Source organism: Onychostruthus taczanowskii, unplaced genomic scaffold, assembly GCF_017590055.1.
Source record: "Onychostruthus taczanowskii isolate IOZ18803 unplaced genomic scaffold, ASM1759005v1 scaffold65, whole genome shotgun sequence".
NCBI lineage: Eukaryota > Metazoa > Chordata > Aves > Passeriformes > Passeridae > Onychostruthus > Onychostruthus taczanowskii.
In genome coordinates, this window is record NW_024504233.1 from 1,328,527 (window position 1) to 1,348,685 (window position 20,159).

Consider the following 20,159-nt stretch of genomic DNA (forward strand, 5'->3'; position numbering starts at 1 on the left):
GGCCGGGCGCGCGCGGCGGCGATTGGCGGGTTCGAGGAGCGGCTGCGCGTGGGCGGGCGGGGCTCCCGCCCCTCACAGCCCCGCTCGGCCCCGTGAGCCCGGCTCGCGCGGCGTCGGCCCCTCGGAGCCCAGCTGGCCTCTCGCAGCCCCTCCGGCCCGGCACACAGGTGAGCGCCGGGTGCCAGAACGGGGGCTCGGAACGCGGCCCCGGCAGTGCTGCGGCCCCGAGCGGAGCGGTGTGCTGGCGAATGAAGCGGCGGTGCGGCCCGTGCCGTGTGCCGGCGGCCGCCGGGCGCCGTTGGCCAACAAAGGCGGGAGGTGGCGGTGCCCGGCGCGGGTGGGTTGTGTGGCACGGTCGCCCCGGAGGCTCTGAAGGGAGCCGGTAGCAGCAGGGCTGTGCAGCGGCGGCTTTGGGCACTTGTTGTGCTAACGAGACGGGTAAATGAAATGAAAGCATAAGGGCAGGAGTGAAACAGGCGGTGATAGAACTGGAACCAAAGAATGTGCAGGCATAACGCGGGGAGTGAGGTGTACGGGGAGCAAGCTCTAAACTCTTTTTCGAGAGTTTGAGTTAGGCATTGTGTTTTGGCATATCTAAACTCGGATTATACCAAACCTAGTCTCATTTATCTACTAGACTGTAGCTTTTGCTGGTGTAGTTCCTGCCTTTCTGTTGCTTTTTCACTTTTTCCTATGGAGGAGCATAGTAAATCAGAAACTGCTCTCTATCCCTTTATTGACCGGATTGCCAAGACACAAATTCTACCCCACCCTGAAGCTGTGGCCTTTCTTCTGCTTTAGCAGCTTTTTCAGCCTAATGTGCTGTTCCTGTTAGGTTCTTGCCAGTGACTGCAGGGCTCATGTATCCTGGGTTGCCATGGAGAGCTGTGCAACCATCTCAGAATTTGGAAAAACGTGCTGAGTCTTGCATCTCAAAAAGATCAGTTAAGATATTCTAGTCCCTGCTTAAACTTTGTCTGGAAACTTTATGCCTCTCTTTTAAGTGATAGTTCTACTAGACCTGAAAATGCTAGCAAAAAGCGCTCCTCATAATACAGTCCTTCTAAATTCGTTGCTTATATATATTTGTAGCGTGTTAAAACTTATTTGTAGGCGTGTCCAAGTGTTCCTTCTTACTAGTTTAATTAATGGTTAGCAAGTCTTCTGGACTGTGCATCCCTCTTCAGTAGGAAGGACTTTGTACTTCCAGTTACTTCCGTATAAATCTGGGACAAAACTTACCTGAAATATAAGACAGCTTTACTGGACTAGAAGAAACCTGTGTGAATCTTACCAGTTGCTTTATTTAGCATGCTGTTGTTTGAATGCTCTTGTAACTCTTTCAAGCATCTTAAAACTACTCAGGATTGTGCATTGCTGCTCCTCTTGCTGCAGAATTACTTCACAAAGTGATGGTTGAAAGGTCAGACTAAGTTTTGGAAAACGTTTTTCTAAAAAGAAATGCTCTTTGTCCGTAGTTTTAACTACTGAACATAAAGGGATTTTTTTTTTTTTTAGCATTTATAATTTTTTTATTTTCTCCTCATCTTCCACTTTTAAAATTTATTAGCCAACATATTTCTACTTTTGTCCTCCAGGTTTATTGTAGCCTTTGTGTGGTCAGTTTCACTTTCCACAACTTAGTCCTGCCCAGATCTGTAACTGTTTCAGTAGCTTTTAAGGTTAATGTCTTAATGAACTTGGTTTTTATTGAGGAGTGAGCAATTAAGACTTTCTGAAGCGTCAATGTGTTATTGTTATCTCTGCAAATAAAAGCAGAGAGAGATACCAGGTACCAGAAGAAACCTTAAACTTTTCTTTAGCCATTTAGTAGCAAGTCAGCTATACCAGTGATAATATCCAAAAAGGAAAAGAAGGTATTATTTTGTGGGAGACCACAATATTGGGAATGCAAAATACAAGAAAAGCAGAAGTGGAAGGACTGGCAAGAGATGGTCTGAAACACATACAGTGTTGAACAGATGATTAATGGCAAGTTGCCTCTTGGGACTCAAATTTGGCAGTGTTTGAGGAATATGTTACTTGTTCATATAATAAAACTTCTTTGCATTATAGAAAGGAAAGCTTTCATTCAGCTGGGTTACAGGGAATATAAACCACATGTGATTTATAAAGAAGGCTTTCTAAATCTATTATTCCTTTGTTATTTCTGTTTGCTACACTATTTTTCCTCCCATTGCCATGTTGGTATACTCTTAGGAGTTTTGTTCCTTGGCTGCAGCACTTTGGACCTTATCTAGTTGGTTTGTTAGAGAACAGGATGTGCTACTGTGACCAATTCTGTCAGTGTCAATGCCTGTACAGAGTGGATAAACTGGCAGTGGGGGCAAAATGGGCTGCAATCCAGTAGTCACCACACTGATGGAAGAAACTGCATTGAGGAGATTCTGAATGGATTTGCAGCTGCATCCCAAGTGTTGGAATGAATATGCAGAGTAATTTACAACTTGGCACCTCAACAAATGCTGTTTTCCTTAAATCTCCATAGATTATGTGCTATAAATACACTGTACCTGTCTGTAAGAAGCAAGCAGTACATAAAACCACTGCATTGTCTTCTCACTGTTGTGAGCGTTCATCCTGCACCACAACTTTTGCAGTTTGTAGACTCATTAGAGGGGGTGTTACTGGCTGCTGTTAATACTTGGGAGCTGGGGGGCACAGGTGATGCACCAAGCAGTGCTGCTGGCATGAACCTGGCATGGATCAGTGCAGTTGTGTAACAGAGGTTCTACGAGAGCTGCATCTGCTCCCTGCGAGGTAAAGCCTTGCTGAGTGGTAAGGATTCATTATGCTGGAAGTCTGCTTTGGCTCTGAATGAGCACCACAGTGCCAACTAGGAATTGTGAAACAGCAGCTATATTGCTTCACAGAAATTGCTACTGTGTCTTACTGCCAGTGATTCTAAGGATTATTAGTTTTTTTAAAATTTAATTTATAGAATCATAAGGTAATTTCTTCCATTTCTTTGTAAGATGCTTGTACAATGTTTGTCTTCTTTCTTTTACATACCAGGGTCTCTTTTTAAGAGATTTCATAGACTAAGAAGGAGCCAAGCTAGGTGGAACATTTTATTGTAGAGATTTGTGATCAGCTTGCTCTATCAGCTTGAGTGCAAATAGCCAGCCTTTTGTGCTGAACCCTTCCTATGTGGGGTTCTTTCACGCTGGATAACATGCTCCACTTCCCAAACTGAAGGTAGCCGAGTGTCTCGTTGCCTGGGAGAGGCCTATATATGTTCATTTGCATGGTGAGATTGTCCCAAAGGAGCAGGGTTCAAATTTACCTTCAGAACATGGTAACAAAGCTGTTACTGATTTATTGGGAATGATTTCAAGTTACACTGTGAATAAAAGGATAGCACTGTTGTGACCTGTCGTTGCAGTCTGTTGTGGCATTTGTGCACTTAAAGTGCTCGAATGCAAATCTCATCCTCAGTTGTGGGAGATGTTGGAAGGAGAGCAGTGCAATGTTTGTTTTCAGTCTGTGATTGACAGTTTGTAAATAAGTTTGGATCTGGTTCTGATAAAAAATAAGAAAAGAAAAAAGGATAAGGAATCCTAATACCTTGATGCATCAAAGGATATGTGGAAAATATGTGACCTGTTGGAAAAATTCTGACCTGTTTGTCTGTGATCTTCTTCTGCACCGTTCTTGTATCTGAAATCTTAATCTTGCTGCATGTAGAATTAGTTTTCAGTTGCCTGATTAATTTTATGACGGGTATATTAGATATATTTTGCTGACACTTCACGTTCTCCTTTCTTATTTTATCGTAGTGTGGGATTTCCCTAATTCAGGATTTAAATAGATGGCTTACATTAACTATCTGCAGGAGTGTCTGTGTAATAAAAATATGGTTTCTTGTGTTAACTGCATTGGGTTCTTTAACCTGCACACTGGACAGTAATTATGTACATTTGGTAGCAAGCTGTTTGCCAGTTAAATATTGATTCTGTTAGAAAAAGAAAGGAAAAAGCAATAAGCAGGATATACAGAGTTTGAAAGGCTTGGCATGTTGCAGACCTTTAGCATTACTTAAATACTCCTTTCAGAAGAAAAATCCTGCTCCTAATCTACAGAATCGGTGGATAGTACACACAGGAAATGCCAGAGGGCAGGTGGAAATGGTCCCGCATTAAAGCCTTGTGTTTGCCTTTAACAGAGCTGGGTGAGCCGGGGCATCCTGCAGCTGTGCCAGAGGTGGGGGTGCAGGAGCAGCCAAGAGGAGTTAACCTGTGAAATGGAGATGAACCTTCTCTTGCCTGTCTTTAGAACCTACCACGAGCAGCATCTCTTGCTTTAGGCAACCAGTGAAATAAAGAAAACCCCAAACAAAAAATTTGTACAAACAGAGTGATAAATTAAATATGTCTGTTGTTGCCATGTCTGTCATAATGCAGGGCCACATTAGCAATTAGGTAATGGATGTTGGACTCTGCTCTGGAGCTGTGCTCCTCTAGTTCTCAAATCCGTCATTTCATTTCCAGCTGTGGATGTGTTGTGTGCCTCACTTCACTGTGAGCAAAATTTGTCTCAGAAATTCTTGATGCCTGTCATTGTTGTGGGGGATTTGTTTGTCTTTTAAAAAATGAATTTTAAATATGGAGATGCGTGTCTCATTGCTAGGATGTTTTTAAAGGTTTAAAAAAAAATACAAAGAGAGCTTCATAAACTAGTGTGATTTATATCCTGTAAAGTAGTTTTATGCAATATTTTCCTTACCTTGTTTCATACAGTTATTCATGTTTTCAGTAAAACGATTTTGTGTGCCTACTTGAGACTCTTTGGGACTGTTCTGGGGATACTTGTTCTCCTTTGTCACTAGGGGGTTTCTCTTCCTGTAGTCATAATTATGACTAAATTAGAGTAAATTGATGAGTAAATTAAAATAATTGGACAGAAACCCTTTTCTTGATTTGGGTTTATGTACAGTGCTAGAAAGAAATCAGGGACAGGAATGAAGAAAAGAATCAGATTGTTCAGGAGTTTGTGACAGCCAGTGATAGTATTTGTGTAACTACTCATTAAGCAATTATTTTAATTTTTTTGATGAGAGTTGTTGTGAGTATCTGAACTTCTATTACTGGTATTCTTCAGGTCTTTTATAACTTTTTGTGCTTCTGTTGACCATCTGGAAAGACTGCTGGTTACTGAAGTCATTAAGTCTTGGGCATTAAGTGGCTAAGAAGGGAGATGGGATAATTTCAGAGATAACAGAGTCAAGTTTCCCTCCCTCACTCTAGTAATTCTTTTCTTTTTGATTCACAAAAGGCAGTTAGCTCTGCACCTGTCAGTTCTGGTTACAAAATGCCTGTCTGGCCTTCTGCTCTCAGTTACAATTTGGTGATTGTCTTTCTAGCAAGGAAATGACGGTTTCCTATATAAAAGATAGCTCAGTGCACATCGTTTGGGTAAAGGAGAGGAACCCTCATATTTCATTTTCTATTGGAATAAGTGACAATCCAGGCTTGTGGAGCAGTGGGGTTGATAGGATTACAAGTAAACATCGCCTCTGGGACGAACCCAGTGCAATACCCACCCCTTCCAGCCATTTCAGGGCTGTCTGCAATATTCAGCAATGTGTCTAAGATTTGTGTGGGCCCATATTTATAAGTCAGCATGGTAAATATAGGTGGGGTGGAGGAGGAAGCATCTGAACCAAGAACATGAGATAGTGGTTTAATTTATTTGCAGCTTGACTGATGAGCCTGATGGCATAGGATGTTTAGGTGGGGTCTCTGCCGTGCTCTGCAGTGATACAGGCTCTGGGGCACGAGCTCCGTCACTCGCACCTGGGAGGAGCAGCTCAGGAGCTGTTTATGAACTTCAGCTGTCCTCTGCTGTCCATTAATGTGTGATGTGAGCTGCAAAGTGCTTAGCATGCTGCAAAGCCAGTCCTATCAAAGAATCCCTGTGGTTTATTCTGGGGTTTTCTGCTCAACAGAGAAATCCATCAGGAGACAAAGGCAGTATTTCAGAGCAGGTATTGCTCCACATCATCATGATCCTGAACAAAACCTCAAATTCACCTCACCAGTGAAGGTGGTTTCTGTGTGCACTCAGCTAATCAGCTGTTGAACAGCTGTCAAAAGTGGTGCAGAGAGGAGTTTAAAATTAATCTGCCAAGAATAACAAGAGTGATCTTAGTACAGTTGTTTCTTGTATTTGCAGGATCCATTCTCATGACTAGTCACTTGTACTGTGCTCAAGGGTTGGAAAAATTGCTTTTCCCCAGCATGGCACACATTTACTTAAAGGCTCATTCACGGGGAATAAATATTACTGCAGAAATGGTAATGATGATGTTGTTTACTATGTTAATAGTAAATACAATATTACACTTGATGTGAAATTTTAAGGCTTTTTGGTGGCTTATTTTAGGCTTATCCATTAATTCTGGTCAGTTTTGAAAATATCCTTGAACAGCATTGAAGACTGCAATAGAGAATGCTTTACTTCCGAGTGTACCTTGTGCTGTTTGTATTTATATGCTCTTTTATATTTTGAAGGTCTGAAGCCAAGCTGATCTCTGTATTTCAGTAATCAGACTGTTGGAATATTTTTATTGTTGTGTAGTCTGGTTCTTCATTCACAGAGTATGCAAACCTCTGTTTTGTTTTTAGATGATCCAGTTCAAGTTTCTTTTCATTTTTTTCCTTTTTTTTTTTTTTTTTTTTTTTTCTCCTGTTAATTCTGTAGCATCTTTCTGAAAGGAAATTCAAACTTAGTTCACCATTGGGAAATCTGTCTTAATCTTGAAACAAGAAGTCTCTGTCACTAGTTTTTCTCAGGAAATGCAATTTGTGCAGTAGATCTGCCTTTATCTGTACTTTCCTGTATTAGCTTGTGAATCTCTGTCAGTGATGACTTCATTTGGCAGATGCTCCTTTCCCACCGATTTGTGAGGAATAGCAGATGGGGAGAGAAGGCATCACTTGATGGTCTCCTTTAGGGAAAGGCAGAAGGAAGGGAACTGTTTGATATTCCACCAGCCCCCGAGTGACCGGTCTGGCAGCTGCCTGCCCCTGTGACTGCATCAGCAAAGCAAATCAAACTTTTGAGCATCTGACAACCTCCAAAAAAGAAGGTGTGGGTTGAGGAAAGGAGCAAATGAAGCTGCTTAAAATGTACTATTTTGAGGGGATGAAGGAGAATAAAACCATCTTCTCCAACTGTATTGTGATTATTAGTTCTGTGTGCTGCAAATAAATCACAGCATTGGCTTTCTATTACTTGCTGATGAATTTTCACCTGTGCAGAAATATGGTTTTCTGTCAAAATGAAATGAAAAAATATATTGTAACTAAGAATTGCAAACTTATTAGACTCTTTGTCTACCATTGAGATAAAATTTATAGTATATAATCAAATCATTGCTGAAATGGGAAATGCCTTAAAAGGTGAAATACCTGTCTGGAAGCTGTGATAACTAGAACTATTAGCTTGCATACAGACTTTGGGGAAAGAGATAGCAACTTTTGTTTTATCATTGTCAGGAACTTGAAACATACTGATTAGAATTAAAAAGGGGGGGGGGGGGGTCTTGGTTTCTTCTGTGATTTTTCTTGAGAGAGAGTGAGCCTTATTCCAGTCTTAGCATTTGTATCACTGATTCAGTGCAGGGATGTTAATGGAAGGTTGAGATGTACTTTCATCATGCAAACCCCATCTGTATTCATATAGCTTCTGTATAAATCTGTGGTTATACAGATTTATGCAGAAGCTATATGAATACAGATGGGGTTTGCATGATGAAAGTAATAGGAAAAAAAGTGACTTTCTGCATGCAATAAGCACATTTTTTTAGATGGACTATTTAGTTGAGGCAAATTGGCCTTTTATTGATGGTTTAATTGAATATCCTTTATCTGTTTATAGCCAGGGCGAGTAATCCTTATGGCTCACCATTTTCTTCTAATAAAGAATTGATACTGTGCCTGTTTTTGTCTGTTGTGGGCTATGAAGGGCTGCTGCATTTGGTTGCCCAACCTCTGCCTTGCTTCATTTGATTGGGGGGCGGTTAGGCTGATGTTCATTTCTGTTCTGGTATCAAACAACTGTGTGTAATCAGTAACACCAGTTTAATTTCCCTCTCCTGAAGGAGACCCAACCTTTTCTCTGTGGGCTTTTTGCTGCTACTTCAAAATAACAGAAACCCCTAAGACTTCCTGTATTAAGTAAAATTATGCATTTAAAAGGTTGTGTTTACAACTTCAAGTGTTTGACTTCCATCTCCTGCATTTTGCATTCCCCACTCTAATTAATGTGATTTAGGTTTGGTTACTGATTACACGTTGGCATGGCTGAAGGCCTAATTGACATCCTAATGACTTACGCGTGAAGAAGCCAGGTATGAAGAGCAGACCCAGTAATTTTGGCTGGATCTGTGATGATGATGTGTTGGCCAATGTGGGTGTGTCTGTATCACCCTCCCAAGAGTAGGAATGTGCTGTATGGCCAGTAAGGAGGGAAAAACACAGGAGTAGTGGTTCCAGCTCTTGGTGGCATCAGTCACACGATGAGGACAGATGTGTAGCTCAAATATAGTGATGTAAGTATAACTGCTTTTTAAAATTAAAGTTGGCTTTTTATTTTTAAAAAAAGCTTTTAAAATTATTCAGTTAATTACCATTACAGTGCAAATATACAAAAAATTACTACAGTCTTCATTTCCTGAGCTATGTGTACCAGAGTACACACTTTTTACTTTGTGATATGTTCCTCTGTGGAAGAGAACTTCCAAATCCCTTTGGATTTGCTGAGCAGCAGGAGTGCTGGAGGGTTTCTATAGGCTGGGTGGCTGAGGGCCCTCTGCCTGTATGAGTTACCTGAGCGGAGGCTGCGCAGACTTCCGCAGGGTGAATACCTGCAGCACAGCCTGCCCAGTGTGTGGGTTGCAGTGCTATTGTAACCAGCCTGTGGGTGTCACGCTTCGTAATTGCAAAAATACACCCACACCCTCTTGCTGATGCCAAATAATTCTAGTGATGAGCGTGGAAGGGCAAAATACTTGTTTAATTGGAAGAATGTAGATAGTCTGTTTGAGGGCTGCTATCAAGGTAGAGTAGGATGGGAAGCATCAATCTTGACAGCTGGGACTTGATAAAGCTAATGAGAGGAAAAGGCATGGGCTATATCAACAATTAAATATACAGGTTTGCATATTCTTCTCATGACAGCTTTGAGTCTGAGCTCTGTTCCTGTCTTTTTGACACCTCTGCAGTCTCTTGATGAAATATGCATTTGTGAATTACACAACTCCATGTTTACTTGCAAAGAAAGATAATATTAGTACTGAGGCGTAAATATGTCACTGTCTCTACTAAAAATATCTTTAAAAGTGGGTAAACTTTTGATTACAGGGTTTCTTTTCTGTTAATTTTTCCCAGCCAGCCCAAACATGTCTAATATTTATATGCTGGCTTCTGCAATCCCTTTGAAGCAGAGTTTGGCGCTCACATTGCAGTGCTGCAGAATTTTTGAATAGGAAGCCAGTGTTAACACCACTTGCCCTCCAAACTCCCATACTCCCCTCTTTTCTTTTGGGAGCAGAGAGAAGAAAAGCGAATATAGAGCTTAAACCTTTGCTGGCTGCTGTGCTTACGGTATTGGAGATGGGACAAGCTCCAGTGGATGATCTGCAGAGGGGATTGTGCCCACCAGTTCTGGCTGCTGTGGGCCTTCAGCTGATGATCGCGGTTTCAGCGGCAGTGTTTACGCGTAAAGCACTTTGTGATCTGTTCTGTATTATGCCTTTCGTTCTGTTGTTTTCATCCTTTAAGGTTTTTGCCTGGAACTTCATGAGGCCAGAAAATACTAACAAGGGTAAATTCTTTGAAGTCTCCAAGAGAAGAGAGTGTTGGTTTTTGTTAAACCTCTTTGGCTTTCTCACTTGCCTACAGGAATTGCCATGTCTGTGTAGAAGGCTTTGGCTCTGCCTTTAAGTTCTTGAATGACGTTTCCTGTTTTGTAGGAGCAGTGTTATGCTTTTACATCAGCTGCAAATGCTGATGAGTTATTAACCATAAGACTTCAAGCCAAGCATCTTGTGTTCCCTTTGCAGAACGGTGGCTGAACGGAGCTTAAAGGGCCACAGGTGAAAGAAAGAACGTGAAGATTTCTGAAGGTGTGAGATGTGTCTGGCAGTGACGTCCTTACCTCAGTAATAAAGAAGAGTTTTTCTACAGGAGCTTAGGATATCTTTACTCCAGCTTCTTAATATACTAACTGGAATGGTGCTCTGAAAACAATTCCCCATAATAAAGCATCCTACTACAGAACAGTATTTATTTCTGTACTGATAATGTAACTCCATGGCGGAAAATAATCTTTTGATAAGCATGCCTGAAGATCGTTCCTTTCACGTGCGATACAGGTAAGACTCTGGTAATTTTGCTGTGAATGAATAAGTGTTGTTAATAATAGAAAGCTAAACATGTTGCAACAAATAGCTTGATATCTCTGCTAGTAGTGTTATTGAAATTTAAAATGAAATCAATTTTTTTCTTGATTTTTGAATTATGAAAATTCACTTTTGCTGTGTAGCAGATTATATTAGTATGATTGTGTAGTACTGGAACTTGCATGATAGCAGAATAATACTTTGTTGCATGTATTTCTTTATATTTGGGGTAGAATGATATGATGTATGGTGCCTGCAGGGTAATAGCTGCTCCCTCTTACAGCTCTTGGGCTGCCTATGCAAATTGCTGAGTTTTGTGTGCTAAAGTTCTCTGTACTTGGCCCATTATTGTTTCGGTATTTTCCTTGCTTATGAAAATTGCCTTGGTGCCTTGCACTCAGAAGTACTCGTTCTTGCAAGTGCAGAGCATATGGGATTTCCCTTCTGAGAGCTTTTATAATTTTTCTTCTGAATCCCCTTTACAGACCTGGGACAATGTGTTAGCATTTCAGACTCGCTCTAATGGAGCCGAACTACAGGAGCATTGTGTAGAGCATGGTGTTTGGAAGGGTAGATCTTGCAGTTCATTCAGTAGGAAAGGACACTGGAAGACTGAAATGATTGTTTAAAAATAAGTAAAAAATGTGGTTGTTGTGTGCTCCTCCCACCCCTACCCTGATTATCCTTTCTTTGGAGGTCTTTTCCTCACTAGCTAACAGCAATAAGGCTGTTAACCTGTATTTGTAAGACAGCACATGCTATGGCTTAAAATTAATCCTTTTCTGACAATGCTAGATTGCTTTTGGAGTGGTCTTCTTTTCCATTTCATAGAAGAGAAGTCCTTCATTTCATTTCATGCAAGTCCAGTGTCCTGGGTGGCAGTGCAGCCAGCTGGGGAAGCTATTTCGTGGTCAGTAAGGAGAAAAATTAGCAAATAAGCTGTAATTTACTGTTTTCTCTCTTTATTTGTCTAAAATCTTTATCCTGTGGCTTTGACCTTAAGTGTGTAAGCATGATAACTCTGTGCTGAGTGTTTCCTGAAGGGACCCACTGCCCAGCATTCCTCTACCACGTTTCCCCACGCTGGTGCTCTCGGTCCTCCCCAGAAAATTGCAGGACATCCTTGCTCACTCTTTAATAAAAGCAGGAGCTGTTCAGGGTACTATTATAGAAGTAAATGGATGAAAAATGTGTCAGGGCCAATTGACTGGTTTAAACTGACAAGGTAAAAAAAAACCTTAAAACAATTTGGCAAGCACAGTCAGAGCACCATGTCTTATTGCTTTGTGCTGTATTTCAGTACGGGGTTTGAATGAGACCAATTAAAATATCAACAATAACAATATTTATGACCTTCTTAAACTTTTCTGCAAGAGCTATAATCTGATTCACATTTAAAAAACATGATGGCAATATACTTTTAATTTAAAAACATAAAATTTTCTTAAGACTTTGAGAAACCAAGGATTAATTCAGTATATTGACCTGGAATTTTATGATGATATTGATAGCTATAATTTGGAAATATTTTATTTTGTTGATGTTTAAATTTTAGTGCAGGAAATAAAAGGTCATAAATTACTGGGGAGGGAGTTACCAGTTTTTAAAAAAATTTACTTGCAGGTATTATCCCAGGCTTGTTTGGCTGTGACTGCTCTTTCCTTCCTTCTGGCATTGCATTAGAACTGATTTTAAAGAAGTTGGAGCCCACTCCTAAGGAAAGGCTTTACTGTGGGTCTGTTTCTGGCTGGGCAAATGTTTCTTTCTCCCCACAGTAGTTTATCAGCATCACTTTCGCAGCTCTAAAAATGCTTATGCTGGTGGAAGGAGGGTTTTTTTTTGTTTTTTTAGTGACTGAAAATGCTAATGTTACTTGATTTGTATGAATAAATGGGTGAATATTTGTAGAACTTGCTTCTTTTGGCCTGCTAAATTCATACACCAAAAGCTTGTAGCTGCTTTTATCTTGACTGGAGCAAAAGAAGACAGCATTCAGGTGTGTGGTTTCTTTGTGCGCGGGTTGCTCCTAACGTGACCATCACGCGTCGTGTGACAGAAGCAGTGCTGCAGTGGAGCTGTGCTGGAGCTGTTTGCAGTGGTCACTGTGGAGCTTCTGCTCACGGGGAGAAGCCAAGAGTCAGGGCAGGAGTCAGGAATGGTGTGGCAGCTTTATTCCAGGATGCTGTGGCACTAGTGATGCTCTGCATCTGAAGAGATGTCATGGGTTGTTTTGTCTCTAGGTGTGTTATTTGTTTCATGGTAAATTGATGACAGCTGTGTTCCCCCTCCAAAGCAAAAGGCCCTCTTAGTGGGAATGGAGCTGAGTAAAACTAAATTGTGTTTAGAGGTTGTAGTAATCAGTGGGTGTTACTACCTTCTTCCACTGACTTAATTCCTACCACTTTTCTTGTTCTTACTGTGAGAGGACAACACCTGAAGGGAGGGAGAATAAAACAAGGAGGCAATATGCTTAAGGTTTATATTAATAGAAATAATAAAGGTTTAAAATAGAACATGCAAAAGGTCAGAGAAGAAAGAGGGGGCAGGGATAGGAAGAAGAAAAGAAAAAATACTGGAGAGCCAGGCAGGAGGAAAAGCTTTGAGGGCCAGATAAGGATGAGGTAGTTTTACAAATGAGAAATTATTCAGGAGATGCCAGGCAGCTATAGACAGCATAACAAAACAAAGCCCTGTGTGAGCATTTTCAAGTAATGTCTGAGAGAACGCTATCCTGTTCAGCAGGAACAGAATTGCCTTACAAGTGCACAGATGAATGGGGCTTGTTCTCTTCTCCTCTCTGCAGATTCAATGTATCTCTTGTTTGGCCACTGGGTGTTGAGTAAATAATTCCATTCAGCCCAGGGAAAGAGAAAGTAATGTCATATTCTCCTTATGACTATTTAATGACTTCCTAAAACATTGATAACTTGGCCCTGTCTAGCCTGCCAAAGTGCTATTTAACCATTAGTAGTGACAGGTGGAGAACACCTACGTAAATCTAAATAAAACCACCAAAACAAAAAAAAGTGTTAATTTGCATAAGAATCCTTTAAGTAGCAGAGGGGAGAAAAAACCAGATACAAACCAAAACCAAACCTCTTCTGAATCCAGTTTTGGTACTCAATGGAAAAACCTCTGAAACTTTTAAAATAACTGAATGATTTCATAGCTCTTATATAACCTGAATAAAATATTGAGTGCAGGCAACGGTGGAAATAAATATTTAATTTTCTCTGTTCTATTTTGGTATAGCTTATTTAGATTTTGAAATGGTAGGTCAAGAGAAATGGATCCAGATGGAATTAAAAGTTTTAATTTGCTATACAGATTCTAGCAACCTGTTAACACAACCTCTCAAGAGCTGTGTAATTTTTGCATTCTTTTTTTACTCAAGCAATTATTAATTCCCATTTTCATTTACTTCCTGTAATTCTGGTTGAATTTAAACACTCTGTAATAACAGCTGATCTTCATCAGTCTAAGTCATTTGCTTCTTAGTTGTTTTCTGTATGAAAGATCCCACATCTTTCATTTTTATAAGTTATACTAAATCTAGAGTTGCAAACTCAAATGATCGTATGTCAGATTTCCTGATGAAATGGTAATGCTGCCTTGCCACTTGGCATTTTTTGGTGTAGTGTGAAATCAGATGAATGCAGTCTCCCGGGGGGCTACCATACTGCAGCACTCTGATATTGCCTTGAACATTTTTAACTGCCTTTTCTTCACTGGTTATGTGGCTGATGCCTCACAGTTAATTTTTTCTTTTTTAATGGAATAAATTCACTTACAGAAGCAGAGTCCAGTGTAGCATTTTCACTGTGATGTCACACACACATTTTGCTGGAAGTTCTGCTCTTTTTAGCCACTCATGCAAAAATCCAAAGAGTGTGGCTGTGTGAGGCTCCAAATCTGCACTGAGAAGCACCATATTTTCTAGCTGTCACTCTAATTGGACGTGTCAGTTAACATGAGGTGCCCGGAGAGAACCTCTTTGGATAGGATTAAGATTACCCAATGAAGTGTTTTAAGTCTTAAACCTTCAGTTGCTGATGGTGTAATCATTTCTGCCTTGTACTTAATTGTACTTAATCATTTCTGCCTTCTTCTGTCTTGCATTCGACACATGCACAATGTCATGAGAGCCAGGTGGTGTGTTGTAGCTATTAGGAATGCTCTAACTTCTCTGAGACGAGTTTCCAAACCTAAAAATACTTCATGTGTTATGGATATCCAACCTGGGAAGTTGGGCTTGGCAAGAACTTCATGCTGGAGTTATCTTTTGCTGTCAGCATCTTTAGCAACTACCCAACAGACAGTGCTTTTGGTTGCAAAAGTTAAACATGTCGGTCATCTCGCTGTGCTTGAGTTGTGGCACATCAAAGACCAGCAGGTATGGTAGTATTTTGTGTTTTGTATTGTACTTGTGATCCCAATTCTTCTAGCTCTTTAGGAAGTCATTAGATTTTTCTAAAATATTTCTTTCCTGTTCAGATTTGAGTAGAAGTTTGTATAATCAATTTTTTTCTAGTTTAAGAAAATAAAGAAATGTAAAGATTGCAGGTATGTTAAAAACTTCATCACTATGTCAAGTCAAAACAGTTGTCATCTGGTGTTTCCACTAAAATAACTTCTGCAAAAGCCAGCATTTGATTGTCCACTCTTTGGCAATATTAGCATACACTTTTTCAACAATTACAGAATGTCTCTTACTGGGTTTTCGTTTTGAAAAAAGTCTTTAAAAAAATAAAACACTGACATGTCAAGGTTTTTAAAATGCATGTATCCTGAAAAAGCTGGAGAACCATATTGCTTCAGGAATGGGACCTGGAGCTGTTGTCTTTCCCATCTTCCTCTCCCCTGCCTCCCTCGTATCTCAGAACCAGAAAGTAGGAAACATTTGGATAAAATTGTTAACACTTACTGAAACGCTGTGTTTTGTACTCCTGAGCTCACGGGGGCAAAAATGCATGTGAATGCCACTGTAGTTTTGTATCAGCTTCTTTGTTCATGTTCAAAATGTAATATTCTATAAATTCATTCATGACTGCTGTATTCTGTACGTATAATTGCACAATTACTCATTCATAATAATATAAAATATTCCAGTGGGTTCTGGAATAATGGTGTATCAGTGAAGTAACTTCAATTAACATACATTTTGTCATTAATTGAATCTAGATATTTTTTCTTACACTGAGAATTTTCACAGCAGTGCTAGTGTAAGAAATTAAGTGCCAAGGAGTATTGAATTACAGAAGAAGCAACGTGGGGAAAATTAGTCAGTCTTTGATACACAGAATTTGATTGTTTTCCTGTGAATCATTGTGCAGGTTGGCATCACCCTAAAAATTTGAAGTGCTTCCATTTGTCAGGATCAGTATTTGTCAGTAATAGCTTGATTGCTAGGTAACTTTTCTGAAATTATCTAGATGGTGAAAACTGTTTTTGAACCCTTCGAGTGCTGCCTATGGACAAAGCAGTGTTTGGTTTCTTCTCTGAGACTGAAAAAATGAATTCCAGCTGTTCGTTAAAATGTTGTTTTGCTTCTCACGGACAAAATTGATTACAATTTCCATTTCAGCCTTAGTTTCTGTAATACTCTAAAGCAAAGCTCACTGGTTGTAGTGTGATGCAGATTCCCTCTCCTAAACAAATAGAGGCAGTGTGAGCAAGATAATGCCCTGTTCAGAGCTCAGGTGCTGCACAGAGCGTGGCATTTGCAGTGACTGTTGGCCTTTCTTGTCACCGGTGCAGGATGGAGGCTTCGTGCCTGGAGCTGGCTCTGGAAGGCGAGCGCCTGTGCAAGGCAGGAGATTGCCGGGCTGGAGTGTCTTTCTTTGAAGCAGCTGTCCAGGTTGGAACTGAAGATTTACGAACCCTGAGTGCTATTTACAGCCAGCTGGGCAATGCCTATTTCTACCTGCAGGAATATGCAAAGGCCTTGGAATACCATCACCACGATTTAACTCTTGCAAGGTAATCGTTCTCCATGTCATCCCATTCCGGGAGATACGAGCAGCTCACTGTTCATTGTCCTGCCAAACCCTGCTATTAATACTGGCTAATGAGTGAACGTGGTGGTGGCAGAGGGCTGGGGGGCCTGCCAGGTCACTTGGGTGCCCTCTAACCTGGCAGCTAATACTTGGTCTAGCACCATAATCCTAGAACTGACTGAGGCCCCACCAGGTTTCTGGATAATTAAATGGCTGCTTTAAATCCACCCTTTCTTTACCCTTTCGTGTTTCTAAAACTCTGTGTTTCTAGTTCTCTGTATTGTTGAGCTGCTCTCTTGTTTACTTGACAGAACTCCTTAACGTTTATCTCTGTAAAACTCGTAATGTAATATACTGTGAAATCCTAAAACCCTATCCCTTTCAAATGCTATTCATCTATCTGACTTTTACTGATTTGTATAGATCCAATAAAAGACACAGGCATATAATGTACTTAACCTCAATTTGGCATAAATCCATTCTTCCCCCTGCCTTACCCTGCTCCTGTGCAGTGACCTTGGGGCATTTGTTTTTGTTGTTTTCCCCCAGGTATGACAATCTGAGTGGTTCAGTGGCAGTCTCTTGCCTTATTTTCATTTAAAATCTAGAAATGAAATAGTGCCTTGAGCTACAGAGGAGACTGTAAGTCTTAAACCTTACAGTTAAGTGTCTTGTTAAGTTAAAGGAGATTTTTATTTAAAAGGAGATAGTCAAGTAAAACCCAAATGCAGTTAAACCTCTCTTTCTAATGCTGGGACTGTCTTTCTAAATCATATTTAAGAATATGATGTCTATTTTCTTCTTAAAAGATATGAATTTAAAAAAATCATGTTACGGAGATGATCAATACCATGAATACCAGCAGCTGGCCAGACAGCACTGACAGAACGAGATGTCTGTAACCACAGACTGAACAATGCTTGAGTGCATTTCACATATAAAATGAACACACAGACATTTACATAGTTGTGGTCTCTTTCATAAATTCATGTAATTCTCTACCACACATTGGTTTAAATTATACACTGTTTCCTGGGTACTTACTTGCTGCTATTTTAGGACAATTGGAGATCTACTGGGAGAAGCTAAAGCTAGTGGGAACCTGGGCAACACCTTAAAGGTACTTGGGAATTTTGAAGAAGCTATCGTTTGCTGTCAGAGACATCTGGATATTTCCAGAGAACTTAATGATAAGGTAAGATTTTGCAGGAATTTGGATGTAAAGTGCTAACACACATTCTGAACCCTGTGGTACTGGTAAGCAATGTGCACCATTCAGAGGGAAATAGTGAATATTCAATTATTTCTTCTAGGCAGTACAAATCTATTAGTTGGAATACAGTTGTTTGTACCTGGAAGACTATAGGTCCAGGTTAAATATTACCCTATTGTGGTGGGTTTGTTTGTTTCAAATGTAATTTTTAATGGTAATTGACCTCAAGAATGTATCTTGCTTGTCAAAAAGAAGTAGTATGCAAAACAACTGGATTGAGGGCTATGACTGGGTAGGTGATAATCTGTTCAGAATGGGCAGAGTGGGTATTGACAAGTAGTTAAGGAACTTTTTTGCCATCTGTGAATTGTACAAATAGTTGTGACAGAAGACTTCGAAGCATGAAATTTTAATGCCTTCTTTTACTTATGGTTCAGGTTGGAGAAGCAAGAGCACTGTATAATCTGGGAAATGTATATCACTCTAAAGGGAAAAATGTAGCTAATGCTGGGACTCATGATCCAGGGGAACTTCCAGATGATGTGAAAAATGCTTTACAGAAAGCTGCAAAGTATTATGAGTAAGTAGTCGCTTTAAGTGTTGGGGGCTGGGATATGATCATGTAGCTCATTAGAACGTGGGAGATCTGCAGTGCCATGAGCTAAACTGTGGAATGCTTCTCTGCAGAACTGATGTTTGTTTGAGGTCAGTTTGGTCTTTTCAAACAAGACAGTGCACTGGTTTTTATCGTGCCTTCACTTGTACTGTACCTGACAACCCTTAGAAACCAGCAGAACTCTTCAAACCTGAGACAACAGGTCCTTGTTATACCTGTGTGTGTAACTAGAGGGGAGCACACTGGCTTGAGTTAGAATGCAGTGGAGTTTGGTATCTCACAGAAAGTATTTCTTACTCAGATTCATGGTTATTTAAAAGCCATTAAAATAGGCCAAAGTAGAATATTTCTGCCTTTTCCTTTATATAAGATTTTTTAAAATTATTATTTAAATTACTGTGAGAAAAAACCCACACCTATTAGAAGTCACTATTCTCCTTCTCACTCTCCCCCAAAACAGGGAAAACCTGTCAATAGTAACAGAGCTGGGTGACAGAGCAGCACAAGGACGTGCCTTTGGAAATCTGGGAAACACACAGTATCTTCTGGGCAACTTCAGGAGTGCAGTTTTAGCCCATGAACAGGTACAACAATGTGCTAGCAATGAATTCTGTTCTAGCAGAATATCAGGTTGCTCCTGACCTTTAGTACATGTGTTGTGTTGGATCTTGTTGCAAGCTTTTTAATGCAGGTTTTAAATCTTAATGGCACGAACTTCAAGTTTGGCTGTTCTTATCAAGCATTGTTGACCTAAAGACTGCGATTTTTTCAGGCATTTCTGCATGCAAATGTATATTACAAAGTATAAAGTGGAGTAACTAATGCAGTTATTTCACATTTTTAAGCGTCTCCTAATTGCAAAAGAATTTGGTGATAGATCAGCAGAAAGAAGAGCATACACCAACCTTGGAAATGCCTACATATTCCTGGGGGAATTTGAAACTGCTGCTGAATACTACAGGTGAGTGAGTATTGATAAACACAATTTATACCTCTTGTACAGTTTACTTCTGTTGTGCCTGATGCAGTAGCTCCCTGTGGAACAGCCATTGCTTCAACATATACTTTAGAAAAATTTCCATTTGTTTAGCAAAGAAAGTTTTCCTTTGTTGTTTAACTATTCTGGTTCTCTTAAGGGAGGGGGCAGCATTAATGCTTTTTTAAATTCTTTTGCTACTTTAAATAGTTTCTTTGCAGTGCTGTAGACAGACATCTTTCACTGCTAGGCATTTACTCCACTCTTAAGGGAGGGGCAGCATTAATGCTTTTTAAAATTCTTTTGCTACTTTAAATAGTTGCAGTGCTGTAGACAGACATCTTTCACTGCTAGGCATTTACTCCCATTATTCTAGAAGCAGGCATTACTGTCTCAGCTCTTAGTGAGTTCTGGAATGATGTGAGTAGCTTTCCTACCCTGAGATGGGTGGCTGCCTCAGGTGTGCTCACCAGCTGAGAGAGCTGGTGCACAGCAACATCAATTTACATCTTTAGTCTATATTTTCAAGCCAGACTTGCCTTGATCTCTGCACCACTAAGCAGTTGCTGCTGTACCTGGGAAAGTACAAGCTTGGCAAAGATACAGTATAGGTGTTGTTAGCATCTGACTGGGATTTCAGAGCACACCTGTTCTTAAGGAGAAAAGCCTCAGTACTGAGCAGATCCCTTTGAGCACTCAAATTCTTCTTGCCCGGCACGGCTAGGCTGGCTTGGTGAGTACAGGCCTGTCCTGCCCATGCTGATGGGGAAGTAGGTATTGTAACACTGGTATTAAACAGTGCAACCTGTCAGGAAAACTCCTACAAATTATTAATGAAGCAGTAAATTAAAAGATGCTGTTTGAGGAATCAGCCTGCTCTCTAATGAAGTAGTTGCAGTGGAGGGAAGACTTTACAAGTGTGAGATTGCAAG

General features: G+C 40.3%; 1 protein-coding gene across 2 annotated transcripts in view; it reads left to right on the top strand.

Annotated features, from left to right (window-relative positions):
• The first annotated feature begins 35 nt into the window (after positions 1 to 35).
• Positions 36 to 20,159, top strand: part of GPSM2 (G protein signaling modulator 2) — a 26,871-nt gene continuing 6,747 nt past the window's right edge. The window contains exons 1-7 of one of the 2 annotated variants that reach the window (XM_041420654.1): positions 36 to 167; positions 10,088 to 10,399; positions 16,184 to 16,405; positions 17,482 to 17,617; positions 18,073 to 18,215; positions 18,712 to 18,835; positions 19,097 to 19,212. In XM_041420654.1, the coding sequence (XP_041276588.1) occupies positions 10,338 to 10,399; positions 16,184 to 16,405; positions 17,482 to 17,617; positions 18,073 to 18,215; positions 18,712 to 18,835; positions 19,097 to 19,212 (803 nt within the window). In that variant the 5' untranslated portion in view covers positions 36 to 167; positions 10,088 to 10,337. Of the gene's footprint in view, positions 168 to 10,087; positions 10,400 to 14,569; positions 14,820 to 16,183; positions 16,406 to 17,481; positions 17,618 to 18,072; positions 18,216 to 18,711; positions 18,836 to 19,096; positions 19,213 to 20,159 lie in introns of those variants that run through there. The other variant, XM_041420655.1, reaches the window with a different exon arrangement.